The sequence below is a fragment of the Pinus tabuliformis genome, chromosome 4_2 (assembly GCF_031772625.1).
Source record: "Pinus tabuliformis cultivar Carrire ecotype Pingquan chromosome 4_2, CPIR1, whole genome shotgun sequence".
Taxonomy (NCBI): domain Eukaryota; kingdom Viridiplantae; phylum Streptophyta; class Pinopsida; order Pinales; family Pinaceae; genus Pinus; species Pinus tabuliformis.
In genome coordinates this window covers 685,640,304-685,665,234 of record NC_142304.1, presented here as the reverse complement: position 1 = coordinate 685,665,234, position 24,931 = coordinate 685,640,304, and the positions used below count along the sequence as shown (strand labels likewise).

At 36.1% G+C, this 24,931-nt stretch overlaps 1 protein-coding gene across 1 annotated transcript; it reads right to left on the bottom strand.

The window, feature by feature from the left end:
* Positions 1-19,749: 19,749 nt before the first annotated feature.
* On the bottom strand, positions 19,750-20,655 carry LOC149171306 (cysteine-rich repeat secretory protein 38-like). Its single transcript, XM_089425923.1, has one exon. It carries the CDS (start codon positions 20,653-20,655, stop codon positions 19,750-19,752), a length of 906 nt encoding a protein of 301 aa, XP_089282049.1.
* Between the last annotated feature and the right edge of the window lie 4,276 nt (positions 20,656-24,931).

Genomic DNA, 24,931 nt, shown 5'->3' with positions numbered 1-24,931 from the left:
GGTATGGGACTCAGGAAGCAATGTGCAGGTCACCTAAGAATTAATTTCTCAGCATGGAGCTCCACACAGTCAGGAATTGAAAGAATGCCAAGTCGATCTTTTTTTCTGCACTATGACAAGAAACAGACAGTTGATCTCTCCTAGCTCCAGAAAGTGGGGAATTCAAGTTGTAAAGGTGAAAATGATAGGTGAACCTTCCGAGTAACAGAGAAGGAACATCATGGAAAAGGCATGGCCTAATCAGAGGCGATCACAGGAATTGGCATGGAGATATTTTTCTATGGTCGTCATTCAGTTTTCCCATGTTTTGTTATTTTTTACTTTGTTGCATTTTAAATAAGAAATCAAATATGTTGTAATAATGTTGGGCAGCAAAGAAATCACACGCCGAGACAGCTATTCGATCAAACAATTGGAGCTCGGCTGAAATTTTGTAATTGTTGTTCAAAGATCCTCTCTCCTTATAAATAGACAGAAGACACACTTAAATAGGGTTCAGAATTTTTAAAAGAACTCTTGGAAAGGGACTTTTTCCTATTTTCATGAGGCCAGTGTTATGAATCTTGATGTATGCACATTTCTCAGAATATTAATACAAGATTTCTGGTGATTCCAACTTATTGGATTGTAGTATGTTCATTTCCCTTTGTGTTTCATATATGTTAAATATTATTCTCATATTTCATCTCACGTAGCTGCTAGACATATTTCTCAATATATGCAGATTCATTTCGATCAAGTTATTGATGGATAATTCTTGTATTGATGAGGAAATTAAGTCTTTAAAAAGCACTCCATGTATCTTAGCATTCCATAAACATTCCCTTTCTCTTGTTTATCTCTAAATCCTGATATATAGAATTCTTAAACTTTAATCTCTTTATGATGGATTTCTCCTCTACTGTCTTCCACCATTACAATTATCTTAACAAATAATTTTCTGCAAGCTCTCAATCTGATTTGGTCAGCACTGACCGAGGATCATCTCCTGTGTATTCCTGCGTGTACGTTGGTTCATACATTATATCTTTATGAATGGTTATGAATCAACCTTATTTGAATTACATGTAAAAACTATGGTGCTATAAGTCTTTAAAATAAATTTGACAGCACTAAGTAAGATGTCCTAGGCACTAGTATCCTATCAACCCAGAGGTTGTCTCTAGGAGTGACAACATATTTCTAGCATCATTTTCGGGGAACGAATCAAAATATTTCTCCCTGGGTATGACAATTTTTACATTCCCTCTGTCGGGTGAGCAAGGGAAGTGTGGGTTGAATATCTCGCACCTTGGTGACTCCACTATTTGAATCTTATTGTAAACACCCTGGAAACTCCACTGTTGTTTGGATATTCTGACACATAGGAAATAGTTAAGTATAACTTGCTCTAGTATAGAGTTAGGTAAAGTGTGTTTCTTTACTATGTACATTTTGTAACTTACAATCCGACGGTCACAATATGTAGTGATCCAACGGTTCATTCTCTCCTCAGTATTACCGACACTTGATCTATGGCTTAACACCTGATTGGTCCATGATCTCCAATTAAAGAGCATGGAGGGTCATTTGTAGGTTAACCGTTCATGAGAGAAGCTTATGTAAATTTTCATTCTTTTATTAATAAATTGCCTGAAGTGGCCGCGTTGGCTCAGGCCGTGGACTGTTTCCCTCTTTGAGGGTTTTAACCACGTCAAAAGTACTGGTGTATTGATCTATGATCTGTTTGTGAGTGGTGTCCTTTGGTGTTCTGTCTGAAGAACTTACCCTGTAAATTCCTACATGGTATCAGAGCTATTTGAGGGCCGCGTCCGTTGGTGATCCAAATCTGAAGCCGGTAGAACTGCATCCGCATAACGTTTCCTAGATATATTGTTTCTGACTGCTTTCAGGTCGAGAGGACTGCTCTGTTTTGTTGGGAGCATTTGTTCCAGTGAGGAACCCCTTTCGTTTCATGCGAAAAGGTTTCTGGTAGCCCTAGCTGCATCATTTTTAAGATCTAGAGGTATACAGTGTTTATTTGCAGTTTACAGTCATTTTCTCTCTGTTTATTTCGGTTTCGATTTATTTAGTTTTTTTTATTACCGTATCTATACCTTTCATTTCTGCGTATGCTCTTTGCCCCGCGACTCTGTGCGATCTGGGCAAATCAGAAACAGAAAGGAAGGATTTTTCTCATGTGTAAGCTCTTTTCCGTTGCGCCTTAGTGTGATCTCGGAAAATCAGAAACATTGAGGAAAATATTTAGTTTCTGGCTAAAGCTAACTTCGAGCCGTAAGGTTCATTTTCTTTTGTATGTCTGTGTTGGGTTTTGTGTTTTTTGTTTTGTAGGGAAAAGGAGGTTTCTCAAAGCAAGCACGCAACCCAAAGCTTCAACCCCCCCCCTCTCTCTCTCTCAAACTTTTTGTATAGCTCACTTGGTCCAAAGCTAATTTATGAGAGTAGAGGTCTTGAGTTCAAGTCTCCTTTTTGTGGGGGTGGATTTTTCATTTCCGCACATTCCCGCACTTCGTCGACGACTTCATCAAATTTTCTTCAAAAATCCATAACTTCTTCATCCAGAAGCCGTTTTCAGAACCGTTTTTTTGAAACAGCCTAATTTTTCAAGATCTTTCCATTGAAACACTTAGTTTCAGCATCTATAGCTTCAGTTTCTGTTAAAATGGAAAGTCCATGCCAAGTTATTCTTGACAGCACCAACTACTTCCAATGGTGGTCCTACATTGTGGATTTACTTAGAAGTAAAGGTCTCTACAGAATAGCCACAGGCCAAGAAACCAAACCGAAAGATGAAGATAAGGCAGCTAAATGGGAAAATAGGCAAGATCAAGCACGTGGATTGATAGGGATGTCTATTTCTCCAGATCTTAGATTCCATATTACAGAACTTGATGCTCCTGATGAAGCAATGAAACAGATTACTAAAGTCTTTGGAATTAAAAATGAACTTAGAGCCCATCAACTTGAAAATGAGTTGCTTACATTGGACCCCAATAATTTTTCTTGCATTGAAGATTTTTTGTCCAAGTTCAAGACCCTTAGACTTCTCTTGGAAGGTGTTAAGGTTAAGAAAGAAGATAGTAACCTTATCTATTCCATTCTTACTAAGTTGGGACCAGCCTACTCTGTGTTTGTTTCCACCTTCCATTCTACAAGAGAAGCCTTCATTTCTCAAGGACAAGACTACAAGTCCCCTTCCTTTGATTCTTTTTGTGATTCTTTAATAAGAGAACAAGAAAAACTCTTACACCTTGGTCTTCTTAATCTTGGAAACTCTTCTAAGAAAGTGTTAGCCGCCCAGCAGCAACCAAATCCAAAGAATCCTAAGAAGTTGTATCCTAAAAGGAATGGTCCTAAACCAAACAAGGGTCCTAAGCAATTTTAGCCTCAAAATGAAAAATCATTTCAACAAAATGATAAGACAAATAAAAACAAAGGGAAGAAGACTGATAGACATTGTAAACTTTTGTAATCGAGATGGCCACTTAGAATCCAAATGCTTTAAGAAGATGGAAGTCCTGGAAGCAGCAATGAAGAAGCATAACATCCACTTGGAGCACTCTTCAACATCAACTTCATCTTCAGGAATGGCACTTTCTGCATGTGGTTGTCAAGCATCTCGATCTGGCTATGCACTAAATGTATCTTCTTCTTCTCATTCTCATGAGTGGCTCATTGATTCTGGAGCTTCTTATCACATGGCCAAAAACAAAGTCATGTTTTCTTCTTTAAATTATTGTAACACCAAAAATATATATGTTGGTGATGATAGATCTCTTAGTGTTGTAGGGACTGGAACTATTCATCTAGACAATGGTCAGTTTAATGATGTATTATGTGTTCCAACCTTATCCTGCAACCTTCTATCTGTATATCAGATAACTCATTCAGGTGAAGGTAAAATCATTGAATTCTCACCTCACGATGTTGTAATTAAGGACCTAAGAGATCCTAGACAGATTTTAGCTACTGGCATTGCTGATGATTCTACAAGGTTGTATAAGTTTCACAACTTTGGGTCATCAAATATTCCCTCAATGTTTGTTGCTCATAATGATGAAGTGAGCAAACTTTGGCATGCGCAATTTGGTCACTTAAACTATCTCTCTCTTCAGAATCTATGTAAATAAAATATGGTGACAAGTCTTCCAATGGTATCTTGCAGAGATGGTGTTTGTTCCAGATGTGTACTCGAAAAACATCATCGGGACAGTTTTGAAAAACGTGCCTCTTGGCATGCCTCAGCCCCTTTATAGCTCGTGCATAGTGATTTATGTGGTCCACTTCCCGTTGTTTCATTCTCTGGCTACAAGTATTTCTTAACTTTCATTGATGATTTCTCCAGACGCACTTGGGTATACTTTTTAAAACTCAAGAGTGAAGTATTTAACATGTTCTTGGCCTTTAAGGCCTTTGTTGAAAAACAATCTGGACATCAAATTCTTAAGCTAAGATCTGATAATGGCGGAGAATATGTTAACAACAAATTCATCAACTTTTGCACTGAGAATGGAATTCAAATGCAACATACTGTTCCATATACTCCACAACAAAATGGTGTAGCTGAAAGGAAGAATCGCACCTTAAAGGAAATGGCTAATTGTATGCTTCAATATAAAGGACTTAGTCTTAATTATTGGGCAGAAGCAATTAACTGTGCAAATTACATAATAAATCGCACTCCTACTAAGGTTTTAAAGGATATCACTCTAGAAGAAGCATGGAGCTCAATCAAACCAGATGTAAGTCACTTTCGTGTTTTTGGAAGTGAAGCATGGGCCCATATTCCAGATGAGAAACATAAAGCTTTAGAACCTAAGAGTGAAAAATGTATTTTTGTTGGATATTCTGAAGATGTTAAAGGATATAGACTTATTCCACTTCAGTCCAAAAATGTTATCATTAGAAGAGATGTAAAGTTTGCTGAAAATATATCGGCCTGCGAGCCTAGTTCGGCGGATGTGCCACCTCTCCCTATCTCTTCTACTTTTGAAAATATTTCTTCTTCAGATGATGAAAGCGAGGATGAAAATCCTCCCCCACCTTCTCAGGATCCTCCTTCAGCTCCTCAGCTTCCAAAATGGGTCCGTGCTACTTGGGATGAAGCAGGTGATCTTGCCGGTGATCCTACAGATCAGCGACGTACACGTTCTCAGTTTGATAGAGCCTCTTCTTTATTGGCTTAAACTTCAGTGAATTATGATCTTGACACCTTTGCAGAAGCTTTAGGCCATCCAGATTGGGAAGCAGCTATGAATGAAGAATATCATTCATTATTGGCAAATGATACATGGGATCTTGTTCCTCTACCAAAGGGACAAAAACTTGTTAGATGCAAATGGGTTTATAGAACCAAGTATGGACCAGATGGGAAAGTTGATAAACATAAAGCTCGTCTTGTTGCTAAGGGTTTTTCACAAGTTGAAGGCATTGACTATACTGAAACCTTCTCCCTTGTTGCCAAAATGAACTCTATCCGCCTTGTTCTTTCCCTTGCTGCCTCTTTCAAATGGGAAGTCCATCAGATGGATGTTAAATCTGCCTTCTTGCATGGGGACTTGCATGAAGAAATCTATATGTAACAACCTATTGGCTTTATATAAACAGACTCCAGCCTTGTATGTCAGCTTAAGAAATCCCTTTATGGTCTCAAGCAAGCTCCTCGAGCTTGGTATGCCAAAATGGATAACTTTCTTTTAGAAAATGGCTTTTGTAGGTGTCATTCTGACAATACTGTCTACACCAAGAAAGTGGGCAAGTCTCTTATCATTCTTGTTCTTTATGTTGATGATCTTATCCTGACTGGTAGTGATCCCAACCTTATAAACCATGTGAAGTCTAGCCTTAAAATGAATTTTGAAATGATAGACTTAGGACACTTACATTATTTTCTTGGTCTTCAAGTCTTGCAAACCAAGGAAGGTATTTCCCTTTCCCAGTCCAAGTATGCCTGTGATATTCTACGCCATTTTCACATGGAAGACTGTAAGCCAGCCCCTTCTCCCTTTCAGTCTGGAGTCAAACTTTCAGTCACTTGTACTTCTCCTGAAGTTGATGCTACCTTATATCGTCAATTGTAGGAAAACTTTTGTATCTAACCCATACTCGTCCTGACCTTTCCTTTGTCGTTGGCCTTGTTGCTCGGTTTATGCAAAACCCACGTGAAAGTCATTGGAAAACAGCTAAAAGAATACTTTGTTATGTTCGAGGTACAGTTCAGTTTGGGATTCATTACAGTGCCGAAGCATCTCCTCTATTGGTTGGTTTCACTGATTCCGATTAGGGTGGTGACCTTGATGATCGGAAGTCTACTGCAGGTTATGTGTTCACTCTTGGTTCAGGACCTATTACATGGGCTTGCAAGAAACAAGGTGCCATTTCTCTTTCTTCAGCAAAAGCAGATTATCGTGGTGCCGTAGAAGCTAGTAAGGAAGCCTTGTGGCTTCGTCAGATCCTATCAAAGTTTGGCTTTCAGTAGCAACATCTGACTACACTTTGGTGTGATAATCAAAGTGCCATTCAACTATGCAAAGATCCAATCCAACATCAGCACAACAAACACATTGAAGTGCACATGCACTTCATCAGAAAGCTCATCCACGACTGTGTTCTTGAAGTGCAATATTGTTCAACAGATGATCAAGTTGCAAACATCTTTACAAAGGCTCTCACAGAGGCGAAGTTCACTAAACTTCGATTTATGGTTTGAGTTTAGGAAGTTGTCACTAAGGGGGGATAGGCTCTAGTGCCTCCTTCCTTCTCCTATTGTGTCATATTTGTAAATCCTTCAATCCTATCCCAAGTTTTTCTTAAGGGGGGATGTTAGGATATTCCGACACATAGGAAATAGTTAAGTATAACTTGGTCTAGTCTAGAGTTAGGTAAAGTGTGTTTGTTTACTATGTACATTTTGTAACTTACAATCCGACGGTCACAATATGTAGTGATCCGACGGTTCATTCTCTCCTCGGTATTACCGACACTTGATCCATGGCTTAACACCCAATTGGTCCATGATCTCTATTTAAAGAGCATGGAGGGTCATTTGTAGGTTAACCGTTCATGAGAGAAGCTTATGTAAATTTTCATTCTTTTATTAATAAATTGCCTGAAGTGGCCGTGTTGGCTCAGGTTGTGGACTGTTTCCCTCTTTGAGGGTTTTAACCACGTCAAAAATATTGGTGTATTGATCTGTGATCTGTTTGTGAGCGGTGTCCTTTGGTGTTCTGTCTGAGGAACTTACCCTGTAAATTCCTACAACTGTTTATATCCTTATTTGGTCATCATCACTTTTAAGAGCCCTCATACTCACTCTGATGCTAAACAACAAAAAAATTGCCCTACGTCTAAACTTGAGATCACTCACCTAAACGAGTTTTCAAAATGGCCATTCCTTCATTCCTAGCGAACAAATTTTCCCCATTTGATTTTTCTTCTATTGCTAGTTATCCCCATCATGTCCCTTCAATTCATGAATGGTATACCTATTTTCCTAGATTCAACGGAAACACGGGCCGGACCAACAACTCAAGGATTTTCATGAATGCATGTAACAACTAGGTATTTTTTTTAAGATGTGAAAATGAAATTGTTCATGTATTCTTTAGCTAAAGATGCTAGAGTTTGGTACAAAAAAATACCTCATGGTAGCATATCTTCCTTAAAGATATTTCACATAGCATTTAATTTTTTTGAAAAGATTATATCCACTGGGTGCTTTGTTTGAAGATTGTTATGTACATTTTAATGTTGAAAATATTTTTGTGTTTAATGATCCTGCTGAAGATGTTTGCAAGGCTCAACTCCAAGAAAACATATACTTGCATCAAGAAGCATCACCCAGTGATCAATAAAGGGAAGAAGGAGACATTATCAAGCTGCAAATAGACCCTTAGTGATCTTATTTTGCCGAATTTGATGATTCTCCTTCTTATGATTCATATGACTTCAATGGGATGTTGAGAAATGAAAGAATAAATAGTCCTAGTCATGGGAAGATGCAAAAAATGAGGAGGCCCACCAGGAGGTTAATAAATAGGCTCCAGTTTACAATCCACATCCTTCTAATGGAGAACAAGTTCAAGAAGCTAATATTAAAGTCGATAAAGATTCTTCGATCTATGATTCAGATGATTCAAAGGAGGATGAGATTGTTGTAAACTATCAAAAGGATATGCTTACAAATAAGTGGGGAGAATATTACCAACAACAACTCTTTCAAGAGGAGCCCAAAATTGAAGAGCCCAAAAATGTTGGTGGTTGTCTGCTACAGAAAGATTCCTCCTTGGAAACTGTTCAAGAAAGGGAGACAACCATAAATTTTACTCATCAGTTCCACGATCCATTACTTGACTATATGGCATCTTTCTTTGGTTAGCAGTCGATCTCAATTATGAGGTTCACGGAAGAGATTAAAAGAACTGAGCATCAAATATCTGTTTGGGGGAAGTGGTGCATGCATGTTTTAGTTGTTGACGTTTAGGAGAATAATGGCATAAGTTCTAGTAGTCATACATTGGGTTGGTATCATTGGAAGGTTGACCTCACTTGGATGAATTGAGCCCAATGCATAAGTAGGAGTTGTATATAAATAAGCTCACAATGTGAGTGTTTAATTTCTAGTTTTCAGAGTTTGTAGTTCGGCATTTCAGTTTTATGAGGAAAGGACTCCCAAAAAATAAAGTTCCATGGAGATTTTATGGTTTTATAGGTTCATTATATCTTTTACTCCATGCCCAATCGTGAAGGCTACTAGTCTATAGGTTCTTAGCACCTTGCTAGCAAGGCATTGTCCCTAATTGGAGCCAATGTTATCACTTACTGCAAAATTGTTCGAATGGTTCCAAATGATGTCAAAAGAATGCAAAATGATAGAGAATATTGCAGTCATCTTCCAAGCCACAGAAGGACTCATCGCCTACATCAAACCCTCTCTAGTAGAAATTTCTTTGAACAATCTTTCCAACGACACATTGAAGTCCAAAAATGGACTCCTGGATCAAAAGATATGTTCTGCTGAAGTTTCCAGGATTAAAGCCTCAGGAAGGAAAGAATATTGATGATCACATATCGGAGGGCTAGAATATTGAAGATCGCATATCAAAGGTTCAGAGATATCACCGATCACAACATCATAGCATCAAAGATATTGGTGATCACATATCGGAGGTTGGGAAAACCAGTGCATCGCAACATCATAACATCAAGCATATCAATGCATCTCATATCGGATGTCCAAAGACATCGGAGATCGACAGTCACAACATCGAAGGTTGGAGGAGATTAGCACATCGGAGCATCAGGCATATCGACTATCAGAAAATCAAAATTTCTGAATGTGAGAACCTTTTAAAAGTTGCGAGATGGGTAAAGCACCGATAGTGTTAAAAACCGTTGGGAACATCAATAAAGGATTAACAAAGGATTTCATCTTAAAACCAAAGGCGGGCGAGCTCTTTTCTCTCTAATATAGCTAGACACATGGCCGCATATGATTGGTTCTGATAAAGCTACATTGGCATTTGATGTCAGCATGATGTGGCAGTATGGAAGGACACATGGCAGACAATTTTTGTGTTTTGAGGGGGCCTAAGGGGACAAGTTTGGGTGACACGTGTCATCACTCATGAGGTGCCATGTGGAGTGATGACATCATTTAGAAGATCACATATCGGAGGTTGAGGATGTCAGCACTTTATAACACTTGATACTTGAAAAAGTTCCAATAAGGGGGCTTCGATATTGGGCTGCCAGCATGGTCGCAAAGAGTAAAAGAACCAAGGGTGCTAAGCACTTAACAAAGGAAAAATAGCCCTCGGTGGGAACAAAAACGCTCTAACACCTCAAGCTAAAGTGGCAGGTCACGAACCTCGGTCCTATGGTGATAAATGTGGGAAGGGCTAAGCAGAAGGAGCTCATCATATCAGAGGTCGACAATCGGAAGATTATAATACTACACCACTGTGAAGATTGTGATATGGAATTCCTCTGATAAGCAAGTTACAGAGAGTTAAAGGAGTATGGGTCGGAAGCTGCAAGATTGCATGCAGGAATAGAGGAGTTGGTCTCTGTAGGAATTTACAAGGTAAATTCCTTAGATAGAAAACCAAAGGACACTGCTCACAAACAGATCATAGATCAGTACACTAGTATTATTGACGTGGTTAAAACCCTCAAAGAGTCAAAAAATCCATGACCTGAGCCAACATGGCCAATTTAGGCAATTTATTAATGTAAAAGAAAGAAAATTTACATAAGCTTCTCTCATGAACAGTCACATAACAAATGAACGTCCATGCTCTTTAAATAGATATTGTGGGCCAATCAGGTGTTAAGCCACAGATCAAGTGTCGGCAATACCGAGAAGAGAATGAACTGTCGGATCACTTCATGTCTAGAAAATATTGTGACTGTCGGATTGTAAGTTACAAAAATTATGTACTAAAGAAATACACTTTACTTAACTATATAATAGACCAAGCTATACTTAATTATTTCCTATATGTGGGAATATCATAACATCCCCCCTTAAGAAAAACTTGGGATAGGATTGAAGGATGTACAAAGATGATACAATAAGAGAAGGAGGCATTAGAGCCTATCCCCCCTTAGTGACAACTTCCTGAACTCCAACCATAAATAGAAGTTTAGTAAACTTCGCCTCTATAAGAGACTTAAGATGTCTGCAACTTGATCATCGGTTGAACAATATTGCACTTCAAGAACATGGTCATGAATGAGCTTTCTGATGAAGCGCATGTGTAGTTCAATGTGTTTGATGCGCTGATGTTGGACTCGATCTTTGCATAGTTGAATGGCACTTTGATTATCACACCAAAGTGTAGTCAGATGCTGCTACTGAAAACCAAACTCTGATAGGATCTGATGAAGCCACATGGCTTCCTTACTAGCTTCAATGGAACCATGATACTCTGCTTCTGCTGAAGAGAGATAAATGGCACTTTGTTTCTTGCAAGCCCATGTAATAGGTCCAGAACCAAGAGTGAAGACATAACCTGCAGTAGACTTCCGATCATCAGGGTCACCAGCCTAATTAGAATCAATGAAACCAACCAATAGAGAAGATGCTTCTGGAATGTAATGAATCCAAAACTTAATTGTACCTCAAAAATAACGAAGTATTATTTTAGCTTCTTTCCAATGACTTTCATGTGGGTTTTTCATAAACCGAGCAACAAGGCCAACAACAAAGGAAAGGTCAAGATGGGTATGGGTCAGATACAAAATTTTTCCAACAAGCTGATGGTATAAGGTAGCATCAACTTCAGGGGAAGCACAAGTGACTGAAAGTTTGGCTCCATACTAAAAATGAGAAGGGGATGGCTTACAGTCTTCCATGCGAAAGTGGCATAGAAGATCACAAGCATACTTGGAATGGGAAAGGGAAATACCTTCTTTGGATTACAAGACTTGAAGACCAAGAAAATAATACAAGTGTCTTAGGTTTGTCATTTCAAACTAATTTTTAAGATTGGACTTCACATGGTTTATAAGGTTAAGATCACTACCAGTAAGGATAAGATCATCAACATAAAGAACAAGAATGATAAGAGATTTACCAACTTTCTTGGTGTAGATAGTATTGTCAGAATGACACCTAGACAAGACAATATCTAAAAGAAAGCTATCCATTTTGGCATACCAAGGTCAAGGGGCTTGCTTGAGACCATAAAGGGATTTCTTAATCCGACATACAAGGATGGCGTATGTTTGTATAAAGCCAAGAGGTTGTTCCATATATATTTATTCATGCAAGTGCCCATGCAAGAAGGTGTATTTAACATTTATTTGATGGACTTCTCATTTGAAAGAGGCAACAAGGAAAATAACAAGGTGGATATAGTTAATTTTGGCAATAGGGGATAAGGTTTCAGTAGAGTCAATGCCTTCAACTTGTGAAAAACCCTTAGCAACAAAAAGAGCTTTATGTTTATCAACTTTTCCATCTGGTCCAAACTTGGTTCTGTAAACCCATTTGCATCTAACAAGTTTTTGTTCCTTTGGAAGAGGAATAAGGTCCCATGTATCATTTGCCAATAATGAATGATATTCTTCATTCATAGTTCCATCCCAATCTAGATGGCATGAAGCTTCTGCAAAGGTGTTAGGATCATAATTCGCTGAAGCTTGAGCCAGTAAAGAAGAGGCTCTATCAATATGAGAACATTGATTTGTAGGATCACCTGCAAGAGCACTTGCTGCATCCCGAGTAGTGCAGACCGATTTGGGAAGATGAGGAGCTGAAGGAGGATATTGAGAAGCTGGGGGATGATTGTCATCCTTGTTGTCATCATCTGAAGAAAGAGTATTTTCAAAAGTAGAAGGGATAGGGAGAGGTGGCACATCCACCGAACTAGGCTCGTAGGCCGATATATCTTCAGCAAAATTTACATCTCTTCTAATGATAACATTTTTGGATTTAGGTTGAAGAAGTCTATATCCTTTAACATCTTTAGAATATCCAACAAAAATATATTTTTTACTCTTAGGTTGTAAGGCTTTATGTTTCTCTTCCAGAATATGGGCACATTCTTCACTTCCAAAAACATGAAAGTGACTTACATCTGGTTTAATTGAGCTCCATGCTTCTTTTAGAGTGATATTCTTTAAAACCTTAGTAGGAGTGTGATTCACTTTGTAGTTTGCATAGTTAATTGCTTCTGCCCAAAAATTAAGACTAAGTCCTTTAGATTGAAGCCTAAAATTAGCCATTCCCTTTAAGGTGAGATTCTTCCTTTCAACTACACCATTTTGCTGTGGAGTATATGGAACACTATGTTGCAATTGAATTTCATGCTTAGTGCAAAAGTTGATGAATTTTTTGTTAACATATTCTCCGCCATTATCAGATCTTAGCTTAAAAATTTGATTTCCAGATTATTTCTCAACAAAGTCTTTAAAGGCCAAGAACATGTTAAAGACCTCACTCTTGAGTTTTAAGAAGTATACCCAAGTGCGTCTAGAGAAATCATCAATGAAAGTCAAGAATACTGGTGTACTAATCTGTAATCTGTTTATGAGCAACGTCCTTTGGTGTTCTATCTAAAGAACTTACCTTGTAAATTCCTACAGTCTCAGGAGTAATGGCAACTATCAAAGATCGTTGGGTCAAGGCAACAAGGACCACGATCCACAAGAAAGAGTGTTGGGTCTACCTGGAAGTGATACAAGCCATCTTTGTGCTTCGACACACGTCTTTAGTGAGATAAATGGAGGTATGGGACTCGGGAAGCAGTGTGCAGGTCACCTGAGAAGTAATTTCTCAACATGGAGCTCCATGCAGTCAGGAATTAAAAGACTGCCAAGTCAATCTCTGTTTCTGCACTGTGACAAGAGAGCACCAGTCGATCGCTCCCAGCTCCACAAAGTGGGGAATTAAAGCAGTTAAGGCAAAAATGACAAGTGAACCTGCCGAGTAATAAAGGAGGAACATCATGGCAAAGGCATGGTCTGATCAGAGGCGATCGCAAGAATTGGCCTAGAGATATTTTGCTATGGTCGTCATTTAGTTTCCCCATGTTTTGTTATTTTATACTTTGTTGCATTTTAAAGAAGCAATCAAATCTATTGTAATCATTTTGGGCAGCAGAGCCATCTCACGCCAAGACAGCCAGTCGATCAGACAGCTGGAGCTCAGTTGAGATATTTTGTAATTGTTGTTCAAAGCTCCCCTCTCCTTATAAATAGAGGGAAGAAATACTTAAACATGGTTCAAAATTTTTGGAAAGAATTCTTGGAAAGGGCCTTTTCCTGTTTTCATGAGTGCAATGTTATTAATCTTGATGTATGAACATTTCTTAGAAGATTAATACGAGATTTCTGGTGGTTCCAACTTATTGGATTGTAGTATGTTCATCTCCCTTTGTGTTTTCATATATGTTAAATATTCTTCTCAGATTTCATCTGACATAGCTGCTAGACATATTTCTCATTAGATGCAGATTCATTTCAATAAAGTTATTGATGGAAAATGCTTGTATAAGATTCATTTCGATCAAGTTATTGATGGATAATTCCTGTATTGATGAGGAAATCAAGTCTTTAAAAAGTGCTCCATGTATCTTAGCATTCCATAAAGATTCATTTGCTCTCATTTCTCTCTAAATCCCGATATATAGAATTCTTAAAGTTTAAGCTTTGTATGGTGGATTTCTCCTCTACTGTCATCTACCATTACATTTGTCTTAGCAACTGATTTGCTGCAAGCCCTCAATATTTATGACCGAGGATCATTTCCTATGTATTCCTGTGCGTACGTTGGTTGATACATTGTATATTTATGAATGGTTCTGAATCAACCTTATTTGAATTACATGTGAAAACTATGGTGCTATAAGTCTTTAAGATAAATTTGACAACACTAATTAAGATGTCCTAGGCACTAGTCTCCTATCAACCCAGAGGCTATCTCTAGGAGTGACAACAAAACTAATCAAATAAGCTATCAGACAAACAACCACCAAACCACTCTTTTTAAAGAAAAGAACAGTTTACTAATTCTAGATTTCGAACAAGGCAAACAAATGAGAAGTTGAGACCCGAATAAGAATCCACATTGTATTTACCAAACTTAGATTTAAAAGTGATAAACAATAACCATTGTAAACCAACTCAAAATATAGGAATCACAGGAAACAAACATTTTAACAACCGGAAAAATTATATCGCTAATGAAAGAGTAGCATGGTAAATATAACAATCCTCAACAAAATAAATATTTACAAGAATTATCAAATAAAGGGTTAACCCATAAGGCTAAGCAGAACCCTTTTATCATCTGGAATAAGAAAAAACTATCAAGGCATTATAACTACATATTCGAGTATTGTTCTCTAAATTTGTACAAAAGAGAACATAAACCCTTTAGGGTAAACCTAAGTTCATAATAAAAACGGGCTAACCTATAGTCCAAACATTCAACCCTGACACGAGCCTTGAAGTAAAGAAACCAAACATTTGCGCTGGAAACTATGAGGCTCGCGACCCTTAAGAAAACTAAACAATGTGGAATAGTCCAGTTAAGAAAACGACACCTAGAAGATAAAAAGGAGTCAGAGTAAGAGTCAATTGCTTCTCAACCACATGCCAACAACCCCATAGTGACAGTAAAGTTAAGGAAAAACAAGAACCATTTACCTATAGGCAACATGTTGCAACATTTCCTATAGTTAACCATCTATATATTTATATAAAAGAAACAAAGCAGGAGGTAAAGAAAACTATCCTAAGGAAGGGGAGTTTTCAATCTAAGGAGGTAAAGAAAACTATCTCAAGGAAGGAGAGTTTTCAATCTAAGGAAATACTTACCTGACATGGCGCGATGGGTTATGGCGCCGCTAAGTCGAACCCCAGTTACAAAAAAGAAAATATATAACTTGGACCATTTAGGAATAGTTGAACACTTGAAAAGAGTAAAGAAAATCAAAATGAAAACTTTAATCTTTAGTGTTACTTGGAAGGTTGCTAGCCAGCCTAGCTTGAGAGGAATAGTGGAGCTCTTCAATATACAAACCCTCAATTAAACCCCGAGAAGAAAAAAAATAAATTACTGCGAGGAATAAACAAAAGCTATAATGATAGCATAACCGAAGGAGGAATTTTACCTGGACTGGCCTCAGATTACAGTGGTGATTCCGAACCAAAACCCTTGCTACTGCATGACTTGGTTGTAGAGTTGTGGTGGCGAAAGGGTGGAATGACAATGCAGACAGGGAGACTTCTAGAGGGTGGTTATCCTTAACCGTCCCTGTAAGGCTTAGGCTATCTAATTGTTACCTAGAGCGATCAAGAGCAACCAAGAAACCAAGTGTCGCTTACATAGTGAACTAGAATTAATGTTTAAATATTTTAAATGAAATAATTTTATTTTAAAAGAATTATGTAAATATTTCTATTTATATTTAATAGGAATATAAATTATAAAAATATTTTTTTTATAATAAAAAATATTCAAATTTTTATGAGAAGATTAAAACGAAATTTTTTAATATTTATAAATTATTTATTTTTGATATGTTAAACAATATTTAAAATTCTATTAATATTTGAGGCTATATAAATAATTTAAATAATATTTTCATATATGTATTAATCTAATTTGTATTGAATGGTTAAGTGGAATGATTGGTATCTCTTTATGTAAATTCAAATTTTAATTTCAATAAGTAATATGTTGAATTCATATCTAATATATTATTGGAATGTCATTTTAAAAATCCAAATTTATAAATATATAAAAACAGAAAAATATAAATAATCGAAATTCACAATTCATATAATGATTAGTAATTTTTTATTTATTAATATTAATAAATAATCTTATATAAAATTATACACTTGATAAAAATACATAAATTGGAATTTTTTATTTTAATTAATTGAATTTTTAAAAGTACAATTTTTATGGATTTTATAAAAAAATTAGTTGGAAATTAAGAAATTATAATTTTAAAAGGTGTAATTTAACTTATAGATAAAATAGCTTTTTTTCAAGGCACTTTTTAAAAGCTTAAGTTTAAATTATTTAATGTATAAAATTCAAAGTGTTGGATTTATTTATACATTAAAAAAAATATTTTGACCAACAAAAATCACAATCTTAAAATTCCCATAAAAAAATTATTTCATCTATAAATTAAACTACACCATTATTTTAAAATACTAAATCTTATACTTAAACCCCTAATACTTAAATTCAAAAAGAGTGAAGGGATCTCTACTTAAATGGTTCATGAGGCACAATACTTGTTAAGGTTTTGCAAATGGGGTAGCAAGCTAAGTGGGCTTGATTGTGGGGAAAACTCCACAGTTAAGCGCGCTTGAGCCAAAGGAGATCCGAGATGGGTGACCTCCCGGGAAGTCCTGGTTACCGGGTGCAAGTCCCGGAAGTGACAATTGACGCTATGTGATTCATTTCACTAGTTTCAATCCCACTTCTTCACCCCTATGAGCATCACCCGATGCTATGAGTGCTAAGTGAACAATTCAAAAATCACCCGATGTTATGAGTGCTAAGTGAACAATTCAAAATCATGAGAAATTAATCAGTTACTACTTCCTCTCATGAAAATGGTCATACGTTAATGACTTACTCAACGCAATTGAATCCCAAAAAACAATATCAAATATAATATACTGCGTAAACCCCTAATACTTAAATCTTATATCCTATAGTTTTAATATTTTAAATTTTCAAAAAATTAAATATTTTCTATTTAAAAATATAATTTAAATAATAAATCATTAAATAATTAAATAATAATTCGTTAAAACCTTAAGGAAAAGATCATATCACCATATTTCATACAAATAATAAATCATTAAAATTTCACCAAAAGCGTCTCTTTTATTAAAAAAAAAAAACCGTAAGAGTGTGCCCAAAAGGCTGCTCGACAAATAAACCTCGTGAGTATGTTAAAAAAAAGCTGCTGGTCAATACCGTATGGGTAATAATTAATATGTCAATCATAAATCATTAAAATTTCACCAAAAGCGTCTCTTTTATTAAAAAAAAAAAAACCGTAAGAGTGTGCCCAAAAGGCTGCTCGACAAATAAACCTCGTGAGTATGTTAAAAAAAAGCTGCTGGTCAATACCGTATGGGTAATAATTAATATGTCAATCACATCGAAAAAAAATTGACAGGATGGGAATTTGAGAATACAGGTGTCTGTACTTTCTTTAAATAACACTTATAAACCACAAATTTATCAAAACTTTATAAGGTAAAGGCACATAATAATATAAATTTAATATTGTAGTTTAGTACATGATCTTATAAACTACAAGTGTTTTCGGCCCAAATACGCTGCAGCTCCGCAGGACTCGATGCTGGTCAGGGGCGTATAAACCAGTCGCTCCGATCATTATATCATGTACTCACCTTTAAAATTACAAATTTATATAAATCTCTCCTCAACTCTATAGGGTAAAAAGTACATAACAATATAAATTTGATACCACAAATTTATATAAATCTCTCATGAACTTTATAGGGTAAAAGGTACATAATAATATAAATTTAATACTATAAATTTATGTATAGGGTAAAAGGTTCATAATAATATAAATTTAATAATGTAATTCAGTATATAAATTTTATAGGGTAAAAGGTACATAATAATATAAATTTAATAATGTAATTCAGTATATAATATTAACGGATGAGAGTTAATAAATTTGAGATAATTTTATGGTTAATTTTAAGAAGTTGTTTTATCATAGGAGTAATTTTTTATTTTTTTTAATTTAATGATAATAATGTTTGAATTTTGTTTTAACAACAACTTTTTCTCACATCCACATTTTAAAGTAGACATATCTATCAACATTAGGATTACACACCATGATCAGAAAATTTCCCATATACAAACAACACCTTCCACAACAACCTTTTCTCACATCCACATTTAAAAAAATGCCTTGGAATGATTGGAATATCTCATATTGCCTTTTTCATTATGTAGATAAATCTTCCATATTACTATTTTCATCATGAAGATTGTTAGTTCATTGTTGTAAAGTGTTAGTGTGTTAAATTCAATACTACAAGTTCAACAAGTGAAAAGCATTCCTTAATTAGCATAATATGCATTTTTCTCTCACCTTGTATTTTTCAGTCATTCATTACAAAACTTCCATCAAAGAACACAAGTAACAGAGTAACATGTATTTTGTCTTCATTATTTTCATCATGGAGCCAAGAAACACAAAATCCTAGAGTGGGCGTTCGTTATGTCCAAATTGTTGCAATGGATGTGACCTGCCATCAAGAAGAGCATTCCTATCCTCAGATGAACCCCATTCTTCTTCAGTTTACCACTTGATTTTATTCAATTCCCATCATTTTTGCTCCATTCATTTGCCCCATCTTGTTGTCTGTCAAAGGACTGCCCTTGTCCTTCGAAGCATTACCACTAGTAACAAGGAGATCATTAGAAAACACACTTTACAACTTTGAATAAGGCTGAGACATATCACATGCAAGAGTCTTCAAGCTGCAATGTTTTGTTCAAATAATGCATGCTAAGATCATTTTTCTTAAATTTCAATTTATAATAAGTTGAATTTTAATATTTAAAATAATTATTTTTAAAAAATGTAGTAAACTAACGAAAAAAACATATGCAATAATGTGCCAAATTATATAGAGTAAGTTATGTATGAGTGGGTACTATGAGATATTAAGTGTAATAAAAAGTAACTGAATGGCGTTTCTGCTAACTTTGGAAATTATAATAATTGTTATTTTATTTTTTAATTGTTAATAATTATAATACATTTAATATAGATGAAATATTATTAATTAAACAAAAATCTAAATAAACAACTTTTAAAAACACCATTTTGCACTTTCAATTATATTTAGGCCGATAGAGCTTCCTATACATCAACACAGTCATCAACACTTTCATTCTCGTTGAGACATCTGGCATGGTATGAACCTGACATTTGTTCAATTTAGTTCTGACATTTCGCTCTTCCTGTTACGCTTGTGTTACTCTTGCCAGAGTCGATCCCTGCACCTTTCAAGCAGATCCCTACACGTTTCAAACACATTTCAATTGGGATAAGTGGAGCAATCACTACTTAAACATCATCATCCTTCGTAGTACCGATTGGCAGAAGTAGAGCATGCCACTTTCAAACACCCTCGTCCTCGTTAGACCTTTCAATTGGCAGAAGCGATGTAGGGTCTTCGTCTTCGCTAGAAGGACTGATCCCTATATCCTTAACCAAGATGGAGATTGGGAGAGTCTAGCAAGGCCGCAAGCCCTATAATTGCACGTATTTTGTTTGAAGGCTTCTCTGACTGGTTCATATGCGTACTATTGCTCGATGGTGGTCCTGAAATAGGCACCTTATTAGCTGGCGCTTCCACAGGGGAGGCTGAAGCCGCAGGGGAATCAAAGAAACTATATGTTTCATAGCAAACTTTGCAGCTTCCAAGATAAGCCTCAACTCCTTCACATCCAGCATAAGTTGTGACTATATCATTGATTGTGGATGATAGGCATCTTGTGCAGTTGTCAGCAGATATATCTTTCCAGCACTGGACCGTACCATACATCTCTCGAGACAGGGAATCTATAGTTGTTCCTGAAGCATATAATCCAGAGCCAGATGTTGCTTCACCTGACAATTTGTCAAGTAGCCTCTCAAGAGCCGCGTTAAAGACACCAGGGCTTGAAACATTCTGTTGAGTGTAACGATATTTTACAGAAATATAATCGAGTCGACCGATGAAATTACCTCTTTCATAACGTAAGTAGCAGACTTGTAACCAAACTCTACCCCCAATGGCATTCCCACAAACTTGTCGAAGGGCAGCGATTGCTTTTTGCGAGCAATTGTAGCATTGTTGGGCTGTTGCGTCTCCATCACACTGGAGAAGGCCATATATTTGGTCAGGGCTTTGGCCATATACAGAAATGTTAAACCCTGTTTGGGAAGTGTGTTGAACAAGATTATTCAACACTGTATTCAGATTGCTCTCAAATTTACTCCCTTTTGTATAGTTATGGCCACGGTTGCACATATATGGTGGTGTCTCTGCGCCTATGTTACCAGAAACGGGACGGTTGTCACCGTTCCCGGTAAAAAACGTGTAAGAAACGAGACCAGATGGAAACGCCATTTTCTACGGTCGTTTTAGTTAACCAGTGCATATATTTTACGGGAAATCTTTTACAAGTCGTAGTTGGCTCTTTTGCAGGTCGTTCTCAGCTCTATATTTTCACTCTTTATTGTAGATTTCATGCATGTATTCATTCAATAACCTAGAGGCCTATGCGAAGTATACAGAAAGTTGATTATTTTTGTACTATTGTCCCTTTTTTAGTTGATTTGTTTTCCTTTAACATGTATAGTGTTAAAATTCATAGTTTAAACACTATTCTATATGTGGCTCAAGAAGTTCACATTTAATTGCAAATCTATTTATTGTTTATATATATATATATATATGATTTGGTTTTTTTTAAGGAAACAATAATTAGCCGAAGGCCCAAAATGCATAAGAATGTATATATTTAATAGTCAATTTGCTAAGCATAAGTTTGGTATTCAAATTATTTAGTTTTTAAATAAAATTTGGGCTAGAAAATTAGTTGAAACTATATTGAAAATTGAAACTAACTCTGCATTTTTCATTTTTATTTTCATTTTCTCTCTCCTCGTTTCTTGAGTGCGAAACCTCCAAACTCTGTTTCTCGTACCGTTGTCATTTCTCGTCTTGTTTCCCGTTTCTCATTTCTGGTAACATAGCTCTGCGCTGCAAATTTGTCGAGGAAGAGTAATGATGAAGGCCGACGCAACAATTATGTAGAATAGCGTAATAGCTTGCCTGGTCAAGAAGAGGAGAGAGCATCTAGAATCCCTTGCGCGGAAGATCATGATATTCATAGGAATGGCCATGGTTATTGGACAATGGCAGAGAACCTCGAGTGCCTGGACATAATAGCAGCCCCCAGGGATGGTTATGTAGTTTTGGGGCTTACCTCTGGTGGTTATGATCTCAATCTATAGCAAGGTTTAGAAATCAGTACCTACAGAAAAATGTCTGAAAGTCAAGTCCGAAGCATTGAAATGGCTAAGGGCATGAATTGTCTCTCGTGTTATTGAATGAAAGAAAAATTCAGTCATATGACCGAAGCCAACCCACCACACCCTGTTGCTTCTGGGCCTCTCTATCATTTATCCCATTTGAATTTTGAATGGTAAATCTTATACCTCACAAAGTGATGCACATTGTGACATATGAAGCATCAATTTGTGACATATGAACTGATATGTACATCCAAATTTAAATTTAATTATATATAAGTTTTAAATTTAAATATTTAATTTTTTTTATCTTATATGATTTTTAATTATTTGATATTTTTAATTTTAATAATTTAGATTAAATATATCTTAAATTTGATTTGTTATATTTGACTAGTAGAATTTTACGATAGAGCTAATCAATTAATGGGCTGAGATTGCACCTTTCGTTTACTAGTGGAAGTAGTTTGAGCAGTTTAATTGTTTTTTTATTAATTGGTGTTGTATCCCCCCTTGAAACGCTGCTAATATTTGGATGCTGAAATTTAAAAATATTGGATCAAATGTACATGTCTTTGAAATTATTACAATTTAATAATCTTATCGGCCTCTCTTTACACCTTTTGGGGCAATTGCTAGTTTAAATTATCCCACGTGGATGTCAACCATATGTCATGTGCTTGTTCACTATTTTTTTATTGATATCATTAATAAACAACTTTTAAAAACACCATTTAGCACTTTCAATTATATTTTAAATTATCCCACATGGATGTCAACGATATCTCATGTACTTGTTTTGGTTTTTTAATTATAATGACCATAAAAGTACATCGAAACATATTCAATGCACCTTAGTTGCAACTTGCAAATTGTGATAGTTGTCCAGATTTCAAAGATACAGAATATACGGATATACGAAATGTAATGCAGGGCATCTTGTCACGCTTGGACAATATTTAACCAGTGCTCTATTTTATTATGTTCATTTTTAACATACTATCTGCACACGCAAAAGGGAAAACTTGACAAACAAGATGCCAAGATAAGATTATGGCATACACAGTTCTGGTATTGAAATAAATTGCTCCCATGAATACCATTGCTCTCCGCCAGCATGACCTCTCCCCGCATCAATCGTGATGTAATACAAGACTACGTGTATCTCGAAAGTCATTAAATTATTCCTTACGTCTGCCGCTATCCCAAAATTGCTAACGAATTTGATTAGTGTTGATCCACTCTAAAATATAACCTCCAACTCCTCTTTTCTTCTTTCCGTTTTTATCAAACTGATTGATGCGCACATTTATGCCAGAATTACACGCATCTAATAGAATGGATCCGCACTGGTTGCTAAATGTATTCCATATAGAGGCAACTGACTACATACGAGAAAGATTAAAAGGGAGATTACAGTTTAAAGAACCTTCTCCCTAAAGAGTACTTTTCGTTCAACTGTCTGGACTTCTAGTAAGATTGAAAGAAATGGTCTCACAAGATGCAGCACATGAAACCCACCGCTTAGCATTTTTCCTTCTCCAAAGAACTGATGTCATGTAATAACATAGTTACCATGCGATGCCAGATCCCTCTCAAAAAATTATGCAAGGAGATTACATTCTATAACCATTGCAATATTTACTATTAATAAAAGCAACTACAAGAATATAAACCCCAGTTGATTTATGCTAAAAAGAGCTGTCATACCCCAAACAATAGCTAGACTACTACGACCCCCAGAAACAAAAAATCCAGTGATATCTACCATACCCAGAAAAAAACCTCAGCCATCTCAGAGAGGCACTTTCAATCAAACGGAAAACGCTCAAGAAAACAAAACTCTCATTACCAGCGCGAAAATCGCCATCGAAATCCTCTCTCAGGCATTAGCAAGTAATGCACATGCAAGGGGGCTAAGAGTAAAATAATACGATACATACCTTACAAATTTGAGCCCGGAAAACTACTGATCCGTTGCAGGGGATTAATGATCTACAATAGATGTGCCTTTGCCTTTGAAATACCAACTGCCTAACCTGAAAATCTGAAGAAAAACCTTGTTCATGGAGCAAAATATTATAGATATCAGTGTAAATCAAAACTTACAATGCAATATCAAGTTACAGACTGGAAAAATTAACGAAAGAAGCATACCTGAAAATCTGAAGAAAAAAAAAAAAAAAAAATTAACGAAAGAAGCATACCTGAAAATCTGAAGAAAAGCCTTGTTCATGGAGCAAAATATTATCGATATAATAAGTTAAGTCAGTTGACGGTTCGTAAGGAAGATAGTTGATAGTTATTGCAGGATCCAACGACCCAATAACAACCGTGGCGGCTGGCATTGCTCAATTCAAATCAACGGGTAATGATTACCCAATCGTCTAAAAACAAAATCGAATGGCACATATTTTGACACGAAAGCAATTTAGGGAGTTCATTTCAGAGGCATTGCTCAATTCAAATCAATGGGTAATGATTACCCAATCGTCTAACAAAAAAATCGAATGGCACGTATTTTGACACGAAAGAAGTTTGGGGAGTTCATTTCAGAGGGAAACACCTTACGGCGTAATTACAATTAACATGTCTCATCCGTATCACTGGTATTCCTCAACACTTATCCCCACTCTGAATGAGACAATGCTCTTTTCACCACCACAATATTCGAACTCCCCATTCAACTCATTTAAGACATAATCACCTCTAACCATCTTTGATGAACTTTGCAAGATCAACAATATTGACAACTCCGCTCGTTGGGGCTTCCGCGATAAGAGTTGTCAAGTAATGAACCATCCTTTGGACCAATCACCATCTGTAGGATATTTTGTTTTCGGCTATCCATCAGTTGCTAGGCAGACAGTCTGAACACTGAATGTGTTCAAAAATTGATCAAACAACTTAACCTGTTTTACACACATAGATCTCATATTGTAGTCGTTGTTCAGGGGTTTCCAAGCACCAAGAACAACAAACCATAACCGTATGTAAACACTCAGACACACCTCCACACTCATTTATCTACTCTAATTTATGTACAGATAATCAAATCTTACATCTTTTCCATTTTTCTAGGTGGTTTTTTGAGGGAGTCAAACCTATACAGGCTCTGATACCAACATGAAAAATGGAAGAGAAAACATGGTGCACATATTATACACTGATCTACCAATAAGAAAAATGGAGGAGAAAACATGGTGGACATATTATACACACAAATAATTAGTGTATTACAATCAAAGCCAAATACAAGCCACATAAATAGTGTTCATGAGATCTAACAGATTCCAAACAAGGAATTGCTTGTTCAGAAAATCTCTCAACAAATTCTAGGAACCAACCAAACTAATCTATCAATTTAC

What these genes read in the sequence shown, in the direction of transcription:
- LOC149171306 (XM_089425923.1), bottom strand. Translation starts at nt 20,655, where the DNA reads ATGGCGTTTCCATCTGGTCTCGTTTCTTACACGTTTTTTACCGGGAAC.